The 23,865-nt window shown below is 39.2% G+C and overlaps 1 protein-coding gene across 2 annotated transcripts; it reads right to left on the reverse strand.

Annotated features, from left to right (window-relative positions):
- Positions 1-4,543: 4,543 nt before the first annotated feature.
- On the reverse strand, positions 4,544-23,188 carry HMGCR (3-hydroxy-3-methylglutaryl-CoA reductase). 2 transcript variants are annotated; one of them, XM_005488301.4, is made up of 20 exons: positions 23,032-23,188; positions 19,671-19,866; positions 19,207-19,318; positions 18,590-18,677; positions 18,412-18,496; positions 16,800-16,905; positions 15,773-15,879; positions 15,302-15,418; positions 14,668-14,819; positions 13,572-13,816; positions 13,256-13,428; positions 12,624-12,818; positions 11,438-11,596; positions 11,094-11,251; positions 9,870-9,975; positions 8,748-8,918; positions 7,269-7,409; positions 7,008-7,166; positions 6,560-6,714; positions 4,544-6,408 (listed from the first exon to the last, which is right to left on the reverse strand). In XM_005488301.4, the coding sequence occupies exons 2-20, from the start codon at positions 19,833-19,835 to the stop codon at positions 6,354-6,356; spliced, it is 2,649 nt and encodes an 882-aa protein (XP_005488358.1). In that variant the 5' UTR covers positions 19,836-19,866; positions 23,032-23,188; the 3' UTR covers positions 4,544-6,353. The 2 variants fall into 2 exon arrangements, with proteins under 2 accessions (XP_005488358.1, XP_074388413.1); XM_074532312.1 differs by lacking the exon at positions 23,032-23,188 and adding an exon at positions 22,738-22,906.
- Positions 23,189-23,865: the final 677 nt, after the last annotated feature.

Genomic DNA, 23,865 nt, shown 5'->3' on the forward strand with positions numbered 1-23,865 from the left:
TTTTGTCAGGGCAGAACATTCTTGACACATGGAAAATCAATTTGTTGCTGATTTAAAATAATGGGAAGTTAATGGGAGACAGAAGGACAAACAGTAGAATAAGTTGTCTTGCCCTTTTTCCTGAGCTCAACTCCATTCCTTTTCCCTGTAGGCTCCTCTACCAGAATCCTAAAATGATTAAGGTTGTAAAAGATTTCAAACCCTATCAAGTCCAATGGTGCACCAGTAAACCTTGTCCCTGGTTGCCCCATCTACGCCTCTTTTAACATTGCCAGGCTCAGTGATAGCTCCAGTGAGACTGCCAGAGCAGGGCAGTCTGTTCAGTGCTTGTCTCCCCTTTCAGTGAAGAACTTCCTGCTGATATCCAGTCTAGCCCTCCCCTGCTGCAGCTTGGGACTGCTTCCTCTTTTCCTCTTCTGCTTGTGCTCGTTAGCTGGGAGGAAAGACCAGCCCCACCTGGCTACAGCCTCCTTCCAGGCACTTGCAGAGAGCAATGATGTCTTCCCTGAGCCTCCTTTTTTCCAGACTGGACACCCCCAGCTCCCTCAGCCATTCCCCACAGGAGTTGTGCTCCAGACACTCCATCAACTCCATTGCTCTTCTCTGGACTCACTCCCGTATCTCAACATCTTTCTCATGCTGAGGGATAATTACTCTGCTCAGTTATGTAATAGGCAATTTAGATAATGATTTCATTACATAATTTGCATTAAGTCATTTTGTGTGTTAACAGATAATTCCGTGGCTGAGTTGTATGTCAGTAGTTGAGGGACCATTGTAACTAGCAGGACTACATCAAGTTATGGCACAAGCAGAGAAATTAATAATAAACATCCGGTAATTTGTGACTTACCATGAGCCTCAGGAATAAATTATGATTTATTCCTCCCCATCTCACAAAGTAAGAACACTTTCCAAACGAGTTATTTCGGTGAACTGGCCATCCTGGTGGCTTGAGACTTTGCCCCATTCCTAAGATTGTATCACCAAAGCAAAAACTAAAGTTGCATGTAATTTTCTATGCTATGTGCTTGCGTTCCCAGGATTTTAAATGTAGAGTGCATTGTTAGATATTAAAAGAAACTGCTACGAGGAATTAAATTAGAATTCTCTGCTCTTCAGACTTACTTACCCAGGAACAATTTTCATGAGGGAAAACCAAGATTATCCTACAAAAAGTATAATTCTGTTTATCAAGAAACTCTGTGAACAGTGGTGTCACTCCTTGCACCTTATAGACCTACCCATTCTTTTTTCACTAAAGAAGCATCTTTTAGAGCCAGTATTCCCAAAGGTTCAACTAATTTAACCTCTGGTGTTGTAAAACTGTACCAGCTCACACAGAGCTATGCCAGCTCTCTCATAGAAAAGATGGGGAGTGACTCCTCTCTGTACCATTACATTTGTATGTGGCTTGTTTCAAGTACCTTTTTAAAAGAAGTTTTACCCTTAGCAGCATCGTTATACCTGAGCATAAACCTGTGCAGTGGGTGAGTGTGGCTTGTGGGTGAGAAACTGATGCAATCAGTGCTGGGCAAAAGAAGGTCGCAACATTGCCCATTTGTTTTGAGGATGAGGGAACGTTTTTAGTTGCCTAACTGTGATCCTTCACTCAATGGTCCTGGGAAAGATTGATAATTGACATCATTTTTATGGCATAGTTATTTTCATCCTGGTGTTCCAGCTTGTGAAAGTGTGGACTGACCTTGTAGAATTCTTCTCCAAAAGGATGAACTGGGTACGGAAGAAATTATTTCTTGTGAGGGTGCTGAGATGGTGGAACTGGGAAATTATGGCTGGATCATGACTGGAAGTGTTCAAGGTCAGGTTGGATGGGGCTTTGAGCAACCTGACTTTATGTTTCTGGTGGTGGATAAAGAAAGAGGTGATTTTTTCCATTCTGCTACTGCTGCCTAGTGTGAGCAAGGAGGGAGAAAGGAAATATGGCTGGCTCCTGTTGACACTCAGGTTCTGTCTTGTGCACTGTGTCCACAGGAGAGGCCTCCAGGAGGATCCAGGGAGAGTAAGAGAAATGCATCATGTCTGTTTCACTCTGTGCCATCAGGCCACACAACAGGAAGGAAGAATGTCAGGAAGGAACATGTCAGGTGCATCAGTCTGATGCCTTTCTAGCCTATGGACTCGACAGTGTTAGGTTTACAGTTGGACTCAATGATTCTAAAATTCTGTTCTAAACAATTCTGTGATTCTCTGGTCTAGTGAAGGTGTACGTGCCAACAGCAGGGGGGGTTGAAATTAATGCTCTTTTAAGCCCCTTCCAACCCACACCCTTCTGTGATTCTAAGAGCTGGTCTTTACTTGGCTTTTGTGGATCTCATTTGTTGTGGGTATTGGTGCCAAGATCCAGATTTTCTATTTTTGTACAGGCTGCGGCTGGGATGAAATTGGTTGTCTCCATAGCAGCCTGTATGAGGCTGTGTTCTGGATCAGTGATTAAGAACATTGGTTACACAGCAGTGTTTCAGCTGTTGCTGAGCAGGGGTTGCCAGCATCAAGGCCTTATTTTTGTCCTTCTTTTTCTCCTGCATTTGCTACCAGTGAGTAGGCTAGAGGTGAGTGAGAGGCTCTGAAGGAACACAGGGAGTCACATCTAATCCCAGCTGCCCACAGCAATATTCCATACCAGATGCCATTGCGCCCAGCACCAAAAGCTCTGGGAAAAAGATGAGAAAGTGGGGACATTCGTGGTTATGGGATTTGTTTTCTCAAGTAACTGTTAGTGTGCCAAACTGTTAGTGTTCCTCTGCTTGCTGCTAGGGAATTGTGATTAAATTCTTTGTTTTGCTTTCCATGTGTAGCTTCACTTTATCTCCTAAGCAGTCTCTATCTCAATCTGTCTTCTCATTTTTGCCTTTACAATTTCTCTTCCCTGTCCTGTTTAAATGGGGGTGAACAAGGTCAACCCACCATATTCTTCTAGAAGGCCTGAGTCCTAGTGGGAATGGAATGGGAGCAACTTATGAAAGCTGGGGCTAATGTCTTGGAGTCCCCTAAGAGCAGACCGAAGTAAAGCTGGTGGTTAAGGTAGGATGCTAAGTAGTTTTGCATTGTGTAATAGACTGCAAAAGCCTTGGAGCACTGAGGTGAGATTAACTCGGAAGCAGGCCTTCCCCCTTCCACAGGCTAGTAAGCAAGGTGAGCCTGGGGCCAGCAGACATCTCCAGGCAGGAGGACAAGGTATGGAATTGTCAGTTCTAGGGGTGTCACTGGATGCACACCAGTGTCACTTCTTACTGTGTGCAGGACAAGGTGGACCTGACAGGAATACAAACTTGCCCTGGGGCAAGACAGGATCCCAAACTATCATCTTGTTTCAGCAGGTAGCATTGTGCAATATAAACCTTCCCTAACCAAAGCCAAAGGGAAAAAGAGGATATGATGTTGAAAATGGTAAGCCACGTCCTAAAGGAGATGGAGAGGATCACACATCTGAAAAACACTCCGAGTAATAGCCAGAGCTCGCACTGCACCCCAAAAGAGAGCTGGAAGGAGTAGGACAGGCCCTCTACCACAGCTTTTCCCAGGGCTGTATTCACCTTATGAGCAAAGTTCACATCAAGGATGAAAATTGTCCACTGTTTGTGCACTGACACACCCAGTGTGTACTTGTACACTCCCATGAGAAAGCAAGTGGTTTCCCAGCTGTGCTCTTTCCCGGGAATCAGTGTGCATGCCTAAGAATGCCTGTGCTGGAGCCTGGCAGAGCCACATCCTCCCAGGTAAGCACTGGCTATACCAGGCTTCCAGTATCACAGCTCTGCTCAGGGTGCACATCACGGTGATGTGCATCCCTGTGCTGGAGCTGCTCTCTCCATCAGGAAGGTTCAGTAATGCACAGTTCACTGACAGAGCCTTGCAGCAGCTGGGCAACAGCTCTCTGGTTGGAGCTAGCTGGGGCTGGGGTGCTTGCAAGCCTCAGTGCTGAAACTGCCACACCAGGCAGCAAAAGGGAACTGGTGTGTTATAGGGTAAATTAGATTCAGCACACAGAGGAGAAAAGAGGTAAAGAAAGAAGCAAGGTGGTACCAGAGTCAAACACACTATTTTAAATGTTTTTTTCTTCTAGGGTTTTAAAATATTTGGGAAACCATTATCCATAGCAAAAGTATAGCACTGAAGTTACTGAAATTCAGTTCTAGATCAGTGTTTTGATTTTGCCAAATGGGCCTCAGCAGAAGGTATGTCTAATGCTGCAGCGAGTTAGTTCTCTCCCTTGGGCAAATTGCCTAATTAGACTTTGAGGACAATAAATGAGTGCCAACAGGCTTCTGCAAACAAGGAGAGAAGTACTGGTGTCACAGCCCTGGCTGTGTTTAGCACTGCTTGCCAGTGTCTCTTCATTAACTCTCTTAATTTAGACTCTCTATAAATTTGTCACTAAGTCATAAAGTAAAATAAGTAAGCTTAAAATACCACAATTAAGCCAATGTGTTTTCCGTGGTTTTACTGAAACTGAAAAAGTAGTTCTGTACCAAAATGTACACAGTTTAGTAATACAAAAAGTTAATTCTGCCAGACAGAATGTCAGTTAAATCCACCAAAATGAACACTGAATCACCATTTATTGCCAGACCAGTGTTAAATAAAATCATTGAATGAACATAGAAACAAAGTAATTCCAAATTTTCTTAAATAAAAATAGCAATTAGCAACAATACTGCAGGAAGATAAACATTCATGGTATTTGCTATTTACATGCCATCATAACATATCTAGCATGTAGTATGTCTTCATGCTTGCACATTACATTTATGAGCTCATTACAATGGATATTAATGCGTAAATGTACTACAAAGCAACCCACCATGATGTATATCAAATCTGCACATTAGAAGAGCACCTCTACTAGTCACCCCTTTAGGAATGATGCTGCAGGAAACCCAGCCCAATCCACTGATTCCCCCCACAAAAAGTCAAACAAGAAAAGCCAACACCAACCAAACAAGAAATCATCAAGCATATTAATAATTTTCCTCCTGTGCTTAACTAGGCAGGGCTATGCATTTAGCAGTATTCCTGAAGGTGAATCAAACCAGAATAAACCTGGGTTTTCTTTATTACAGTAAGAACACCTGAGACTGCTTCACTGGTCCAAGTACAGTATTTTATTACAAAAACTGCTTCTTACATTAACATGTCATTTCAATGAATCCCCTTAATTAGTACTTTTCATTGACAAAAAAGCTAAGATTTATTCTTAAAATAAATATTCCCCACCTCAAAAAGAAAGTTCAAAAGGAAATTTAAAAGAAAAAAAAAATCCCCTCCTTTTTTTTTATAAGAACAGCATGGTCTTCTGGCTTAGTTTTATTTCAGCTGAAATGGTGGATAAACATCTATTCTTGGAGAATAAGCGTTAAACACCTTATAAAAATCCCCAACATAAGGTACACAATGTGTATGTATGTTCCTAAAGAGAATTCTTGTTAAGTAAGTGTAAACATCTGTTCTTGAACATCTGTTCTTGACTCCTGTTTGAATGCACTCCTATCAAATGATGTTTCTCTGAGAAACTACATTTGCTTAAATATCTGTCTGACACATAACTGTTTTGAAGTTGCCATTTCATTTTTTCTACAAAGTACCAAAACAGTTGAAGACACTGTTCTTCCCTACTTCAGTACAGATTATATTTAACAGTTCAAAATATAAAAGATCACAAGTTTTACATAAAGGAATAACCTAGATTGTGGACTTAAACACTGAACACTGCTTAGCTGAAGCAGCAGCAAATTAAGTACTATATATAGACAGAGATTTCTATTAAACTAATATAATTCAATTAAACTGTCTGATAGCCTAAGACCTGATTTACATGTGAACAAATTAAAACTGGGAGTTCATAGAAAGTGATTAGGCTTGCCATCACTTTAAAAACATGCTTGCTTAACCAGAAAATAAAGATGGCAAGGACCAGTGCATTCAATCCAAGTTTACACCAACTTCTTTTGTTTTGTTACTTTAAATGTACAAAGTACATTACATTACTTTTCAGTTTAGCAGTTACCAGGACCTTATTAGGCAAAATAATCTCAATCTGTAAAAACATTAGACTGACTCTTCAGAAAATGTGTAAGAGTTTGAAAGCATGAAAGAATTTTTGTAAGAGTAAGAATTTGAAAGATATCTGACAGGACTTCTTTTCACAGTTTCTAACCACTGAAGAAGGTCAAGCATAGCTAGTCTCGAGTCTTGATCTCTTAGTTTCTCTTACACAGACATCACTGAGTTGAAGGCAATCTTTATTCTAAACTTCATAGATTTTGGTTTTTTTTCCTTGTGCACCTGGTCAGTTCCTAAAACAATTCTTCATTTCAAACCCATTTTAGTATTCAAGCTGCCTTTTTAGTGCAGGTTCCTTGAAGATCCTGTAGATTTATCTTTGACCTAATAAAACAAGCAAGATAACTACATTAGATAGTTAAAATGTTACACTGCTTCTATGTGTTGCAATTAGTCACATAATCATTATTGACTCTCCTGTACTCGTAAGAGGATCAAAACAGCAGATAAATACACAGATTTTTCCATTTTTTACCTGTTGTGGATCATGTGGCTTTTGACTAGATGCCCGGCTGCAAGAGCAGCCATTAATGACAATTCCCCTGCCATCACCGTAGCACAAACAATTTTAGCAAGCTGACGGGCATTTTCACCAGGGTTATCTTGGCTTGCACCTTGAACCCCTAACATCTGGAAAAAAATACAAGGCAGTATTATGCTATGAAATCTAAGTCAATTTATTATATATTTGGTAGTATTTCTGAATTATGCCCAATGAGTCTCTTTAATATTATTAAGACATTAGTAAATGTCTTAAGCTTTAGAAACTGGACATATGAAAACAGTTCATTAGACATTTCTAACATTTTCATATAAATACATCAAGTTTCAAGCAGCCCCATTCCTGCAATATTGCTTGCACACCAGAGGAAAGCAACCTTTGATTTAAGAAGATAAGTTGCTTTCAACTTTGAGAACTATACCTGCAAACAGGCCTGCTGTGGGAGCAGGTTGGTGCCTCCACCAACAGTCCCTATTTCTATAGAAGGCATTGTGCAGCTGATGTACAGGTCTTCATTGGTGGAACCAGTTCTCTCCATCAAAGTGATGCAGTTGGAGCTGCCCACATTCTGCGCAGCATCCTTCAGATCAAGGAGGAGAAACAACCATCAGACACTTAAAGCAGTGTTTGATTAAGAATTACTGAACTAAAGAAAATGTGAACTGGTGTATAGCAAACCTACCTGACCACAGGCAATGTAGATCGCTGTCACAATGTTTGCTGCATGTGCGTTGTAGCCACCAATGCTACCAGCCATCGCAGAACCCACCAAATTTTTGTTTATATTAACTTCAACTAGATCTTCCGTAGTTGTTTTCAACACCTGGACAAAGTGATAGATACACTTTTACTACCCTTTTCCTCAGGCAGGAGTAGAAATACTCTATTTATTGTTATTCATGGCCCTCACCCCTCGTTTGCTTCTGTATGGAATTTGAATCAATCATTGTCCTGGATATCTTTTTTTTTTGTTCCAAAGAAGACTTTTAAATATAGGATGTCCAAGTAACAATGGAAAAGTCCAAACAAAGGATTTGGACTTTCACAGGCCTTTGAGAAAAGCTCACAGGGGGGTACTCCATTTCAAAGTCTCCCTTATATTCAGAATGGAACAAGTAAAATCATCTTGGCAGAAACATCCCATTAATTTACCTTTACATGACTCCAACATTCCTGTCAAGTTTTCCAGACACTAAACTCTTCCCAAATTTGTTTTGCATACAAATATGGAGCCAAACAAAAGTTCCAATACAAACAACTATTCTACATAGGTAAATAAATACTATGAACAGTAATATAAAATTAAGTGACATATTTTTAGTGACTGGATTTTGAAACTTTCAAGTAAGAGATTTATACTGAATTTAATACAAAAGTGATCAAAGATGGTCAAAAGAGATACTGTTGTTGAGCAAAATTTAAGATATTCCTGCACAGCAGGAACAGTATTTATCTGCACAAAGTCTGCAGCACTGACAAAAACATAACGTTGATGTATTACAAGTTCAGTATAAGTAAATGTGGTAACACACAGGGCTGGGGTTTGAGGAAAACCTTCCCAAATTTACCTAAAAATTATCAATGCTCATTATGAAAGGACTACCTCCCCTTTACTACCCTGGAATGAAATCCTGAGGTTACAATAGATATTGCCAGTCAACAATTTGAAAAACAGGAAACTACCCCAGAAGACATGAATCATGTCAATGTATAAATCCATTTTGCACACACTGTTAGAATCCTCTGTCAAATTCTGTACCCAGAATTTTAGACATGGTAGAACTGTAAAAGATAGAGAGGTAAGCATGTTCAAAGACATACTGGAAGTCTGTTTACTCACTGCTGATAGAGAAACTAGGACATTTTAGTCTGAAAATGAAAATAGCTGGGAAGGTGGACCAGCTGTGTCAGAGCTGTAACATCTTGAACAGTTGAGAGGAGATGACAAGTCTTAAACATCTCTCCCAGTACAAAACTGGGGCATCATCAAATGGAATCAATACAAAAGTAGTTCTCACACAAGGTGAAGCTGGACTGTGGAATACTGCCCAGAATAGTAGATCTAGAAGTTTATATAGTGTCCCAGAAGAGACTATATCAGAGACAAGCATCAGTTTTGCAAAACGTATGTATTTTTATAAACAAGAGACCAGACACTTACTTCTCTAACAACCTTAGCTGGAATGACTGCTTCACAGACAACAGACTTTCCTCTTCCTTCTATCCAGTTTATAGCAGCAGGTTTTTTGTCTGTACAGTAGTTACCACTGATAGCTATAACTTGAAGGTCAGGAAACTCTTCATTCAGCCTCACCAGTGCTTTTTCAGTACCCTGTTAGACAGAAACAGGAAATAGGCTAGGTTTATCTTTATGGGTGTAAAACAAGCTATTCAAGGACAGTGGAACAGTATCCTAATCAGATAATCAGTTACAGTGGAAGAAAAGCAAAATAGAAAAATACAAAAAATATAATGAAGAAACAAGAAATAGAAGGGGAAAAACCACAAACAATTATGACTATCTTTTTTCTAATCACTCTGGGAATTACATTGGGGAATAACTGATTTTTCCCAGTACATACAGACTCCCTGGATCCATTCTAGGTACACAGACATATGGGTACCATACTGAAGATACAACAGGAACTAAGTTAAACTATTACAGGCATAGATTGAAAAAAATCTGGATGTAGAGGAAAGAGCTTCTTTACACCAGGAAATCAAGACTAGAAAATCTGCTATATTAGGACTTCTCTATGATCAGATCCACTTTTATAATGGTTCTGACTGCCTATTCCAAAAGAAGCTTAAGTCTAACATTATTCATTTTGCAATCTAAGGATCCAGATATGCAACCTAGAGATGCAGTCTAAGGATCACATCTCAAATTCTTCCCCATGTTTGCATAAAAACAAGCAAAACTAGACAACACCTCTCTGCTGCCACTCCTAATTCTTTATGAACTAGGAAATGATAAACACAGTAACAGAATAATTACTACTGGATAGAATCTTTGGCTTAAAGCAACAGTGCAACCATTTTAGCTTCCTATTACCAAAAATACTGTCTTTAAATAATCATAAAAATATAAAATAAAAAATTACTTCCTTCCTTCATAATTTTCTTCCTAGTTTTGTCTACACTTAACAAAACCAAAAATTTTTATTGTTTTATGCAAAGACCACTGTGTCTTGTCTTTGTCCTCCAGATGTCACAGGTTATTAGGCTATTTTCAAAAAGGAATACCCATTTTTTAAAAATACTTAAGGGGACCGATCCTTACTTTTGAAATCATATTCATTCCCATTGCATCCCCTGTTCCAGACTGAAACCGGATATAAAGGTTACGACCAGCCAAACTGATGAGAAGTTTTTGTAGGCGGGCAAACCTGCAAGAAAATGTAACTATTACTTACAATGCTCATGGGAATATTAGCTTTAAGAGGCAAAATGGCAGTAAATATTTGCAAATTGCACTGCTAAATACAGAATAATAAATTCCTTTACGAATCATTTGGAAAAGAGCTGTAAAACCAACAAGTCCAGTCTTTGACAATCATCCTTTCAACAGGACCACAGCACCAAGTGCTATGTCCAGTCATTTCTTGAACCCTTCCAGAGATGGTGCTTTCTTGAATAAGTACAACAAAAATATTCACTGTTAAAGTGTTCACTGCCTTTTTATGTTTTCTATCCCTGAACTTCAAGAAATAAAATATCCTCAACTGCTAACATAAATTTATTCACTTGTATTCCATAAACATCTCACTACCAGATCTAAAGTAATAATCAGGCCTTTGGAAATTCTGATGTAAGTTTTACAGCAAGGCAAAAAGCATGCTATCTTCAACACTGCAAGCTGCACAAGCCACTCAAAAGGCAGAAAGTACTGCATTTAAAAAGCAGCATGAGCTGATTCTGGCCAAAATACAGATGTATCTTTGGCTGATGCTTGTTAAGAAACACAACAGGTAAGAAAATCTCTCTCTGAATCTTCCTAAAGCAAGATGATCATCATAAGCCCTAGAGAAAACTTTAGGGCTTGAAATAGACTTATTCTTACCACTGTTTTACATTTTTTTAGCATTTCAGTTCTAGCATTAGTTTACCTCGTATTTCCTCAGATTAATACTAATAATATCATCTGAAAGGCTTACGACCAAACTTTGAGGATTTTTTCTGCATAGTAATTACAGTTACAGTTACTCTGCCTAGTAAAAATCAAAATAGATTATAGGATCCTTTAAAAAAGCTTAGACAAATTAATATTCTATTAATTATTATGCAATGTCTATCTATTTGTTGTTAACATACAGCAGTTTACCATTATCAGTGAAAAATGTTTATTGCTAGCCTTGGCACACAGCCAGACTGACTTCTGTCCTCTTAGATACTCACAGCATTGGGACAGCCAATTGCAGTACTCCAAAAAAACCAACTGAGATCTTTCTACCATCCACAGAAGTCTTATGTCTGGAAATGAAGCTGGAACAGCCATCATACTAACCTACTTGTGCTGTCAAAAGCTTCCTTCATTATTTTAAAACCTTCGGGGCTTTCAAGCCAGACTTTCACCTCTGCAGCCTGGCAAGCAGTGGGCAACCTTACAACAGGTCCTCGAGTCATCCCATCTGCCAGAATGCGGCTACTTGCTCCTCCACCAAGCTAAAAACCAAAGCAGAAGGGGGATAAAGTAAGATTAATGAAATTTTAGTTTTCAAGAAATCAAAAATATGCATTATATAAACCTGAATATGTTTAGGTTTATATAATGCATATTTTTATGCATTATGTTTATGTATTTTATAATACAGGAAGTTTTCTAAGCTTTTAAAGTCACACAGTACTTACACATATTGCTCTACATCCTCTGTTTGTGCTTGCTACAAGACACCCTTCTGTTGTTGCCATTGGCACCTGAAACTCTTTGTTATCCAAAACCAGTGGTCCTGCTACGCCTACAGGAATAGGCATATATCCAATCACGTTTTCACAGCAAGCTCCCATCACCTTACAGAAACCAAACAAAACAATCACTTAGGTTACATTCCAGTGGTACAGCGTCTTTGTAAAACACACACAAATTTACCCATAAAGCAACTCACTGACACCTCAAAAAGTTAACAGCTATAACTATCAACAGCGAATGTTATTCAACACTAGGCAAGATATATTGAATCCTGTATAGTACTAAATGTTACTTAAATAACCCTGAAGTTTTAATTAAAAAAAATATTCAGTTTTAACTTGTGCTCAAGGTTATATTATCATTCAGTTGAATTGTGGCTCAGTTTTAGTAGAACTCCACATTTCTCAGATAAGTCAGCTGCATACTTTGATAGGAAATATTTTTTGGATAACTTACAAAACTCATGCACCACCCCAGGTTTAAAAACATTAAGAGCAATTAAAGTTGGTGCCTCATGTCTGCCCTTTATTTTTTCCCTTCTACATCAGTTTTGACCATGCTTATTGTTAAGTCACATGCATGACTATGGATTTATTTCATAGAACCATAGACTTGTTTGGATTGGAAGGGACCATAAAGACCACCTAGTTTCAATGCCCAAGCCAAAAACAGGGACACCTTTCACTGAACCAGGTTGCTCAGAGCCCCATCCAACCTGGCCTTGAACATTGCCACATTTGGACCATCCACACCTTCTCTGAGCAACCTGTTCCAGTGTCTCACCACACTCACAGTGAAGAATTTCTTCCTAACATCTAAATCTGCCCTTCTTCAGCTTAAGGTTGTTCTGCCTTGTCCTTTCATTACAGATTGTTGTGCAAATTCCCTCTTCCACTCTCTTGTAAGCCCCCTTCAGATACTGGAAAGTGCTTTAAGGTCTTCCCAAAGCTTCCACTTCCAGGATGAAAAATCCCAACTCTATTAGCCTGTCCTCACAGGTGAGATATTCCAACCCCCAATCAACTTAGTGGCCTCCTCCGGAATCGTTCCAACAGGCTCATGTTTTTCTTCTTCATGTGTTTGGAATACAGTTATACAGTGAGTTGTGCTTGTCTACTTCATACTTACCAAAGAATAATTATAATTCTTGTAAGGAAGATACTGCAAAGATGAAGGTTCAGGAAGTTTCTTAGATAACATCTGTCTGCGAATGGATACACCTCGCTCCTGGGTTTCCATCAGGGTTTCCAGCTTGTATGCAGGAATATGCTTAGCATTAACTAAGCTGATAACCTCAGCATCAGTAAGAAATTTTGCTCCTTCCTGGAAACAAAGGGTGGAGAGAGAAAACAGAGACTCTCCTCGTGAAAATCATTTTAAATGTTTCTAAAAGAAAAAGAATAACAACTTTGCTAAAGGGGTCAGCTGCCAACATCAGGTTTTATAGCATATGATCAAAAACTTTCATGATCAGACACACACTCGTACGTGTACATGATGAAGCTCCAAAGACTTGGAATGTTATCAATGATGAAGCTGATCCCTCTTCCTACCCTTCTCAACTGACTTGAGAAGTAACTCATTAAAGGGTTTTGTTTTAGCTGTGACCTCCACACTCCCCCATGTTATTAAAGCCATGTAATTTCCTGAAGAATGATATTACAACCAGTGGGATCATCTAAAAGCTAGGAAAAGAACTCTAACAATTCTTAAATCAGATGCTGCAGTAGGGGCTACATAAAATAGTTATTTTTCCATACCTGTGCATTTCCAAGTATACGAACACATTCCTCAATAGAACGTGGCTCTTTAGGTAACTCAATCTCTTCCTCTTTTCCACTCGGATATGAAGAAGTTTCCACAGGGCTGGAATTGCCAACCACAAATGTAGCCTTGGTTGATGACTCTGCTAATACAGGTTTTATGACTTCAGCTGTGCAAAGACAATAAAAATGAGCTCCAGTTAACAAAATACTGAAGTTTTGATACCAAATATAATATGCTACCAAAGATTACACAATTTGTTCCAAATACTCATTAATGGGTCCAGATTTTAGAATTATAAAAATTACCTACCACTTTCATCTTTGGATATGAAAGCTTCTTCTCCTGTGTTAGAGTTTTGATTGTTTTTCAGAACTCCAGTCTGCTTCCTGCAACAATTTTCAGGGACCTTTTTCTGTACCATCACAGGAGATGTTATGGGATTCTTCAGTGAGAGCGTAGATTCAGTCTCCGCTTGCTCAAAGAAAATATATTTGACAGCAAGGAGAAGGGCTAATCCAAGCGTGATTACTTGCTCAATATCCATACTGGCCATTCTAAAAATGATCAAAAAGTAAATATAGAGTATATACAATTTGTTGCTTATAACAGCATTCTGATATTTTTTTACTTCAGAAAGGGTAATAATTCCATCCTCACATAGTTACAGAAATTCCCGTCAGGAGATATTTTCTACCAGGATGTTGAAGTATTCTAGGCTAGGGTGGAAAAATCATACTACTATCGACATGAAAATCTTCAGATGTCATTAAAGAGTTACATAAATCTGGCTAAAAAGCAGCCCCAGTAGAAAAAATGACTGTAAAAGATTCACTGATAGCTACATCAAATTGATTTGACACCTGTCCCCCAATGACAAGACAAAGTTTCATTTATCATTATCTACCAATTAGGACCACTATGATGCAAGATGAACTGCTAAGAAGGGACAAATACCCCATGCCTATACCTGAAAGTTCTGACTTCTCAGAAATAACATGAAATGACAGGTGACACTAACTTGAATTGGGCTGAAGGAAAAGCCATAATATAAAATGAGTTTTGCACCTTTTGCACTTAGGTGTGAATGGTGAGAAACTCTATGTAAGTAAATTACTCTGGTGCAGTTTTAAAATTATTTCCCAGTATACTGTGAAAGAGGCTAGTGGGAAAAGACAATGTTTTGATGCATACAGGAGAACTAGCTCTTGATCATGTTCTTGACTACTGCAAGAGTTTGGACAAATGGCATCATATTGACATTTCTTCTGAAATGTCACCTCTGGTTCCAAGATGTCCTACAGTGGTCAGACCTGAAAGTCTGCAAGTCTTGTGATCTAGGATAACAAGCTTCTAGCTTGGCAGCAGTAGAAATACAGCACAATCACACTTCTGTGAAGCCACCTACCGAGAAAGGTAGAACTGCCACAGTGAAACATTAGGTTCAATTCTCTTTGGTGCATTCTCATCCAATCCCACTGAATTTTCAACAGTATTGTTTTGAGCAGCTGGTTCCGCTATCCAACGACTGTGGGCGTGAACAAGAACCAAACCCAGTGACTGTATCAAAAACACAAAACAAGTATTAATTTTTCAAATGTAACTTGGTATCTTATCTAGTAAGAGTAAATATTGCCCTCTTTTTGCTTGGGTTTTTTTGCTGGCTTTTTCCCCCCATGTTTCCCACGCTTCTAAAATCCAAAACCTGATTTTCTTCACCTCTAATTAACACCCTTTTTGGCCTACTGTGACATTGTTGTATAGTAGCCTTGGATGTGTCCCACCCACACTTTTTCTCTCACTCAAGAAATAAGCAAAGGAAGCTGAGGGTACTGCAGGGGCAAGAGGGAGTACACACGAAAGAGCCCTGAGTGCTTGGCACAGAAATGCCATAGGCAGGAAAATGACAGGTGTAGATATAAGTTCAAGACTAAGTTCAACTAATGGGCTTCAGAATACAAGTCTATAGAAAACAAAAGCTTAATTTTTGCACCAGGACACCCCACTGATTGCATAACCACAGGTGAAAAAGAGCCACAAACCATAATCATTTTGACCCTCTGTGTCACAGGATTTGGTTTATTCTCTTCTTCTTCCAGAACACGAGCAAAATGACTAAGCTGCCATATAGGGCGCCCTTCACGACTCTCTCTTGAAAGCTGCAATAAAATAAAAATAAGTCATATACAGTACCTATTAGAAGAACCAACAAATAAGATCCCACATTACATTTTTATTTGATTATTGAAAAATTACCAAGAGTCTATAGTTAGACTTTCAATTGTGAAAAACCCTGGACAGACAATAAGTTACAGTATCATCTGTTTAGTTTGCTTTAGATCACAACTACTACTGAGTGTGACTCATTTACAGTGATATTTACACATTGCTGTCACCAGTTTACTTTGAAAGGAAGATGAACATGCTGGCATATAACTCCATGATGAAAAATACAGCTTACAGAACCACAGGGCTGAATACTAAACTTGAGGTTGTCTTGAAGCTGGTCTTACCTCTAATACCAAGGACACACAAGCTGGAAAGAAGGTCATGAAGACAAAGTAGTTGGCAAGAACAGACATACAGCCAAAGCAGCACATAATTTCAAGCTGTCGTACACCTAAATAAAAAGACAGTTTTTACATTTGAATATGCAATTAGCTATTCAATTGCTGAATAAGTGCTGCTGGACTAAGAAAGAAATCATTAAACTGACATTGCTGATTACAGAAGGAACTATCGAGATTAATTAAAAACAAGCATCTTAAGGCCTACTCATTGTGCATTGGCTTATTCTAAGCACAATATGTGTTTATGTAGTGACAGAAAAGTATTTTAAGGTGTAATTCTAACTGAATACAAATGAAGTTCACCAAGATTTTAAACTTCATCATGAAAGCTTGAAACTCCTTACTTATCTGAGCAAAAAAAATTAGCCAACACTATGTACTCAACTCCCTTTTCAAACATGGGATGTTCAGACAAGACGTAACAATATACACCTACTTCTTCAAAAGTATCCAGAAAAAGCCATGCTATGCATGGTGTACATGCAGTATGTACCTGCCTTAGTAAGGATCAAAGAGATAACAGGATAAATTGGTTTTAAAAAACTATACACAGCACCAAAATGAGTTTTTGTCCCTAAGATATAAAGAAGAAAACAGCTTATTAATACACAATACCCTGAAAGGACTGAAATTATTTGAAGAGCAAGTGCTAGAAGATGCTGTTAAGGTATGCAGTGTAGTTGAAAAAAACCCAAACCAAATCTTATGAAAGCAGCTGCATAGATGTTCATTCCTACTTCACAATGCTCAAGGAAAGCCATTACTAGTATTTAAAACTTTGGTTCAGCATGTATATATTATTCATATTTGCAGTAACCAGTAAAATAAGGTAATTAGGAGATAAATAAATAGACTAAGTTGCTCCACTCTCATGGCTAACACCTACTATTTGAAACTCTCCATACTCTAACGTCTCTCAAAAGGCCTTTTTTAACTAGAAACATTTAGACCCTTACACTGTATGGCTCACCTGACATGGTACCAACACCAATTACAAGACACTCCACAAGTGCATCCAGGGTAAACGTAGGGCCTAATATTGCCATCCCACGTGAAATATTTTCTCTTACTTCATCCTAGAAAGAAAGATTTCTGTCCATTAACATGAAGACAAAAACCAAACTAAGTTATACATAACATGACGAGTAAACAGAGTAGTATTATGCTGGTAAGGCCGTCTAAAACATTTATTGAAAATGAACTATTACGAGAAAGTGTACAGAGAATCTATTCTATTTCCTCTAAGTAATTATACTTTCACTATTGACACAAAATTATTTAATTTTGACTAATTTCTCTACCTTTGCCTCATCAGTATTCTAAGCTTCTACAACACTGATGGGCAGAGACATTAATTACAGCAAATTCAAAAGAACACTTCTAAATCTGAAGACATGATAGAAGGCATTTGTGCCATGGATTTCAAAATTTCTTACAATCACACATCCGTACTTCATCTACTATTACTTTACTATTTTATATTTAACTCTGTAGACTCAGCTGATAGAAAAGAGGTCACAAAAGGCACTAAAGCTTTCTGATGGGGAGAAAAGGATTTCCTCCAGAAAGCAGGCATGGTAAACTCTAGAGAGCTTGCTACTGTTTTCCTGGTGATGTTATTTTTAGGGCAGCAGGGGGGAAAAAACTGTAGAAGAAACCTATTTGTAAAATATTCTCTTAAAATTAATAAAAAATTCTGTACCTGCAGTAATCATAAATAACACAGAACACATTATATTGCATATATAGAAACTGTACATTGTAATATACACCAAATTCAAATACAACACAATGTTTGCCACAATTAATATGTGTAAATGCCATGTACAGTATTTTGTAAGCACAAAGTAATCCCAGTTAATATACTCTTAGTTCAGAATTTGGACTATTAGGAAACAAACATTACCAGGTACAACAAGCAAGATGTCCTGTCAATCTCTCCTAATGTCTCGTGTTAAATGTATTGGAGTATGGATGTTCTTGTCTGCACATATGCTACATTAGTTCTGCTAACATTTGGCCTAAAATTATGCTTCTTTTTGTAGTAACAGTGTAACATTGTATGTGTCTTTAGATACTGTTCCTGAGTCCTGGAAATTAGCTATTTCACTATCAGTAACCATTTTAAGGAAGACTTTGTCTAGGAACTTTAGCCTCCTTGGAAGAGCTGTAAGCATTGCTGGTTTAAAGTTCCAATTTAATGAAGTCATGCTCATACATACAATTAACAATGCCCATGGCTGTGCACACTAGTTTTACCATATTACTATTCACTTAAACACTGATCTGGCTTGAAGACAAGAGAACAGAGAATCTGGACAGAATTTGATCCTTTTGTTATTTATGTATCCCCAAGACATTATTTGCCTGTGTGTCTCTCCACTTGGATTACTCATACAATTATAAAATGACTTGTCTTGAAAGGGGCCTTCAAGCTCACCTAGGTTCTAATCACCTGACATGGGACAATGCTCTATTCTGAACATTAAATTAAAAATCACCATTGCAAGACAAAAAACAAAAATCCCAAAGCAAAGCACCAAACAACCAAAAAATCCTCAAAAATAACTCCCCTGCCTGACCTGTGAGTTGGAACTGAGCGCAAATTTGGCTAATGCACTTGCTCTTGACAAATCAATCAGAAGCAGGAAGAATGGTAAAGCTTCACTGAAAAAAACAGAGGCACATGTTAAAATTCAAGGTTTATGGTACAGGAAAAAAATATAAGCATGAAATCCAGAATAACAATTCATTACTTACTTTAAACCTGTCAGTTCTTTATCCAAGAAGTGAATTACCACTGTACTAAAAACAAAACTTGAGAAGATTGTGAAGAGGCCAGCAATACCTTAAAAAAACAAGAGAATAGGAAATTTTTTTGCCTATATATAGGAAGAGGAAAAGGAAAAGAAAAAAAAAACCCCAAATTCTCCCACTTTTAGATGAATCATGACAATGAATGATAATTCCCGTCTCAGTGCACTAACAGCAGTTGAGACGCAAACTGAAGGAGAAGCTATTTTTTATAGACATTAAAATCTAAAATTTGTAATGCATTCAAAGTAAGACTCAAAATAAAAGCCGTAAATCTTAAGTAAAATCTTAAACAGCCCTACAATTTTAAGTATTTCACATAATAAACAGTTATTTCAAGAATGACATTTCCAGTGTTTATATAATCCAACACAACCTTTCCCCCCCCAAAAAAAATAGTACTTTGATACGTGCAAAAGACTTTTTCTGCTATCTAGAAAATAATTAAAATAATGCTGTTGTGAACATAAGGATGAAAAGGTTAGTATTTGTTACCAATTTAGGTAAACCACGTCCCCCACAATTAAAACACATACAGCAAATACAAAAATCAGATAAAATACCTAAAATGTATTTTGATCCAAGCTGCCTTAGGTTCTGAAACTGGAAATATATATAAAGAATTGCTATGCAGCGTGTGATTGTCAGGATGATGATGTCACTGCTCAGAACATCCTGTATGAAATACAAAGTAATTTAGTTAGCTTTTACACTATGGGAAGTTCATTGTGAAATGTTAAGTTCATTGTAAAGCTGCATTAAAAGTTAAGTTCCAGAATAAAATAAATATCACTGTTAGTCTTGCCTTAAAAACTAAAAATACTAAAATGCTTGGTCACTGCATCACTGATTGCATACAGTTTTGCTAACCAAAATAAGAAGGCCATGAAGAAGCTTCTCCACAGCTACTTTACTCCTAATATATCACAGCTTGATCATATTCTATGGAAAACCCTGGATGGACTGATTAACATAAAAGAAAATTATTTTAAATCCTTACACCAAAAAAATGATTTTAAACCCTTACTTCTTCAACTTTGGGGCACTCATAATTCCAGCCACAGATCTTATCATTCCCAGTGAACATCTTCATAGACATCATGCAGATAGTGAGAGTCACTGTTCCCACAATGACTTCCCATGGATGAGAGGCTACAAAAAGGCCATGCATTCGGAAGAGTCTGGACAGCATTTTCAAGGCTGTTTCTCTATACTTTGCAAACCTGTAGCAAAGGAATACTTCGTATGAGTACAAGATTCAGTGAAAAAAGACACACCTCTACACTTTCCTGCAAGACATCCTTCAGGAAATAAAAGCAAAACCACTTAAGACAGAGAAGAGTAAAGAAACTAATCTTTACCTTTCCTACAATCATCCACGTAAAACACATTTATTTCTAATATTCTAAAATACAGTGTGATCTGCTCCTATCTTCTCAACCTTTTTTGTTGTACTACCCATCTTCCTAGTTTCTTCATGGCCTTTGCCACTGGGATTAGGTCATCTATTAGAGTAGGGTGCTAGTAAAGCCATGGTTGAGGGTTCAATCTCAATAAAGGGCATTCATTCCACCGCTGAACTCAATGACTTTTGTGGGTCCCTCCACATCAGAAGATTCTGTGATTCTAACAGTAAGGCCTCACCAGTCTCACGAGATCTCTCAAAATCTTCCTATCATACAATTTTGATACTGCTTTGAGTCAAAATCCTTGTTTTTACCTTCTATGTAAGCACTCACTCAATTCTGTTGTTTCTCTGTACTCATGCTTCCTGTCAAAAATACTGATGAGCTATAAAAATTATTAATTAACCATTACTGGTAATACTCAACAGCAGGAATTGCAATGTTATGCTTCTGACTGTGTCTTCTCTACTTTCCGTTCAATATTATTCTGTGATACAAATTAATTACAATTCAAAAATATTCCTTCTTCATCTAAAGCAAATCCTCACATAACAGTATTGTGGCAGTTCTCTTCTACATTTACTATTCCCTGTTTAATGGTGCATTTCATCATCCCTCTGCTTCCAACAGATAACAAAGGTTTACCAGAAATTTTCACAGCTGTCCTTCTCATAACTAACAATATGAATGTTCAACACGTCCTTCAGACCATATCCTGGTCTATCTGCTCTGCGTTGTTTCTTTATGCAAGTCTGCCAAAGATCTTTACTTATATTTTATACCATAGAAATAAATTGTCATAACATTCTCACATACATTAGTAACTGGACCTTCCTTTCCTCACTGCACAAAAACAACAGCTTACAAAACTGACTGTAAAGTTTAAAAAATGCTTAATAGCCTGGCTAACAGAGACAGCCTGCAATTTACATGCACCAATCTAGTACTGCAAGACTTCCATGGAGGCCTGAGGGGTCTACATACCACCACCTCAAAGACGATAAAAAAATCCATTTGTGCTGTCCTAAATGCAACAATCCATCCATAGGACTTTTGATATTACTTACTTGCTTGGACATCAAAAATGAAGCCGACATTCAATGGAGAAAATAACAGACAGGCAAATCTATCTGCCTAAGTGCTCCTGAAGATACCAGAACCATCTTGGTTTCCTACCAATACCAATCTGAATCACATGGGCACCAACAGCAATTATTTATTTTTCTTTATCCTTCCACAGTGAAGGTGTGACAGGATGTTTGTGGCTCGTAGAGCCAAACTTGGAAAATAATTGAGAAGACTGCCTTCCTTAAGAACAAATTATTTAATTTCCTAACTGAATGGCTTTCTTCAAATAAAATAAAAAACTAACCCCCTCCTTTTAAAGTTGACATTATTCCTTCTTTTTCTCTATATCATATACACGTCATTCTGTTCTGTAAATTTACGCAATTCTTGCAAAGCTGTTTCACACTGGTATTATAATTTCTCCTTAGCACAATGGAAGGTACATTTTAATTAGGAAAACTAAAATAAAACCCAGCCAGAAGAATACCTGTGCTGAAGATTTTGAAAGAACTTAAAAAATAGAAAAGGCATCACAACATCCTCTGAAAACACAAGTAATTTTGAATACCACTCTATTTCAGGAAAATCATAACTAGCAGTTACTACATGACTTTATAGAGTTCTAGCAGTCCTGAACCTAGTAATACTGCTAACACAACTACTTCACCTGTTTCATTTTGGAATGATTATCTGACAATCAAAAACCAAAATATTTCAGAATCTTTTATCGAGAAATTGTTTTTCCTATTTCTAAACAAAAATGGCAAAAGTAAAATGGCTTCATATAATTGTGTGGGGAAAATGCATTAATTCATTTATTAAAATAATGATCCATAGTATTTTATTAGTATTATTAAATGCTGCTATCCTGAAATACAGGATGCCTCATCACTCATCTTGGGGTTAACTAAGCGATACTAAGTCCTAACGTAAAATGATTCTTTAAAGTTTTTGTGTTTATTTAACCTGCCCAAAGCACAGGATGCTTTCTACTATGAAGTTGACACTTCTAGAAAATATTGATGATTTCACATAGTGATTCTGCACTACAGTGCTCTAAAAAAAATTCAATGCATAACATCAACTGGTATTTCTGTTTAAAATATTTATGCACACACACTGACTTGCAGCTTGGAATTAGCAAGACATAACATTAAATATAAACCTAAATTTAACGGCTTTGTAATTCTATTGAGTTTCAAAATGGTGGTTCAAAAGGGATGCTTTATAAATCCTGTTTGCCTTTGTTTACAATTAAAAATTTCTACGAGACTAGAAAATAAAGCAATCCATTTTGAGAACAAAAACTCAATCCCTTTTGAGAATGCAAAATATGGACAAACCCCAAACGTGACTCCCTCAAAAATTAACTAGAGTGTAAAAAGCAAACTAGACCGGTTGTATGTAAACGTTTAGAGCAATTACCACCCACGTAACAGTACGACTTACCTCTTAAATTCTTAAGGTTTGTTACACAGCTCTCACTAACCTCAGAGCAATCCTCTACCAACACCATCTATTCGATCAGCACTAATTTCCCATCTCCTGCTATCTGACTCAGCAGTACCTACAGGAGCCAAGCGGCAATAGCAGCCGACAGAAAACCCGTGCGGAGCTCACCCGGAACGCACACGACAGCACTGAGCCCTGCCAGAGAGGCAGTTTTTGTCGAACAGGCGAAACGCGGGCAGCCCGACGGCGTCAGGAGGGTAACGGGACAGCGACACGGGCATCCCCCGTACGCCACCCAGGGCGGCGGTGAAGCGCAGCGGCCGCCACTCCCTACGTGCGGCGATAGCGACGCCGCCTTTCCGAACAGGCACTCGGGCCCGGAGCCCGCCCGCCGGGCACGGCGGACGCGTGTTGCCAGCCCCACGCCCCCCCCCACCCGCAGCCCCTCGGGTCCCCGCTCACCGCCGCGCTCCAGCCGCGCTCCCCGCTCGGTCCCCGCGCCCCGGACTGCGCCGCCGGCCCCGCTCCGTCCCGCCGGCCCCGCCCCGCCGCGCAAGGACACGCCGGCGCCGCCATCGCCCGATCGCGCGGCCAATGGCGAGCGCGCGGCACGCCCCGCCCGCGCGCGTCACCCGCCGAATCGCCGCGGCAACGGCCCGGCGAGAGCCGCGCGGCCCCACGCGCCATCAGGAGCGGCGAACACGCCATCGCGCCATCGGCCGCCCGCCAATGGGGCGCCGCTCTCCCCGCCCCGCGCCCTCTGATTGGGCGGCTTGGGGAGAGCTGCCGCCACCTCCCGGGCCCGCCCCGGGCCGCGCTCAGGGCGCGCCCCGCCCCCGCGCTCGGGCCGGGGCCGTGTCTGGGTTTGGGGCCGAGTCTGGGTCTGGGGCCAAAGGCAGAACCAGAGCGAGCTCCCCTGCACGCCTCCAATACCGCCCGGTCATACCGCGCTTTGCTGAGGCATGGAAAGCGTGTACATTCCCAGTTCCTGTTTTTGGGAAGCAGCGGTGCCCCTGACTCCCTGGGGAAGTGGTGGGAGGAAGGCAAAGGCAAAGTAATATATTTATATTTGTGGCTTTCGGCAAGAGAGGAAGTGCAGGTTTTGGTTCACGAAGCATAGGAAACTCTGAGAGACCCACCAGGAGGCGTTCGTGTGTAATCTGTGCTAGGTGGTCTTTAGATGGTCTCCCGAAGTCCATTCCATCTCTAGCGATTGTGAGGTTCTCCTGGGGCTGTAAAACAGCACTGCAGAGTGGCAGGGGCCGTTTCGTGTTCCTGGGGCTGAGCATGTTCAAC

The sequence above is a fragment of the Zonotrichia albicollis genome, chromosome Z (assembly GCF_047830755.1).
Source record: "Zonotrichia albicollis isolate bZonAlb1 chromosome Z, bZonAlb1.hap1, whole genome shotgun sequence".
Classification (NCBI taxonomy): domain Eukaryota; kingdom Metazoa; phylum Chordata; class Aves; order Passeriformes; family Passerellidae; genus Zonotrichia; species Zonotrichia albicollis.

Excerpts from the sequence above, each read along its gene's own strand:
- HMGCR (XM_074532312.1), bottom strand. The coding sequence starts at position 22,850 with ATGCCCGTGTCGCTGTCCCGTTACCCTCCTGACGCCGTCGGGCTGCCC. Across the intron at positions 8,919-9,869 it reads GAATGAATATGATTTCAAAA|GGTACTGAAAAAGCACTGGT; the intron begins GTAAGGATCGGT and ends TCTGTCTAACAG. Across the intron at positions 6,715-7,007 it reads CACAGCAGGCCTGTTTGCAG|ATGTTAGGGGTTCAAGGTGC; the intron begins GTATAGTTCTCA and ends ATTTTTTTCCAG.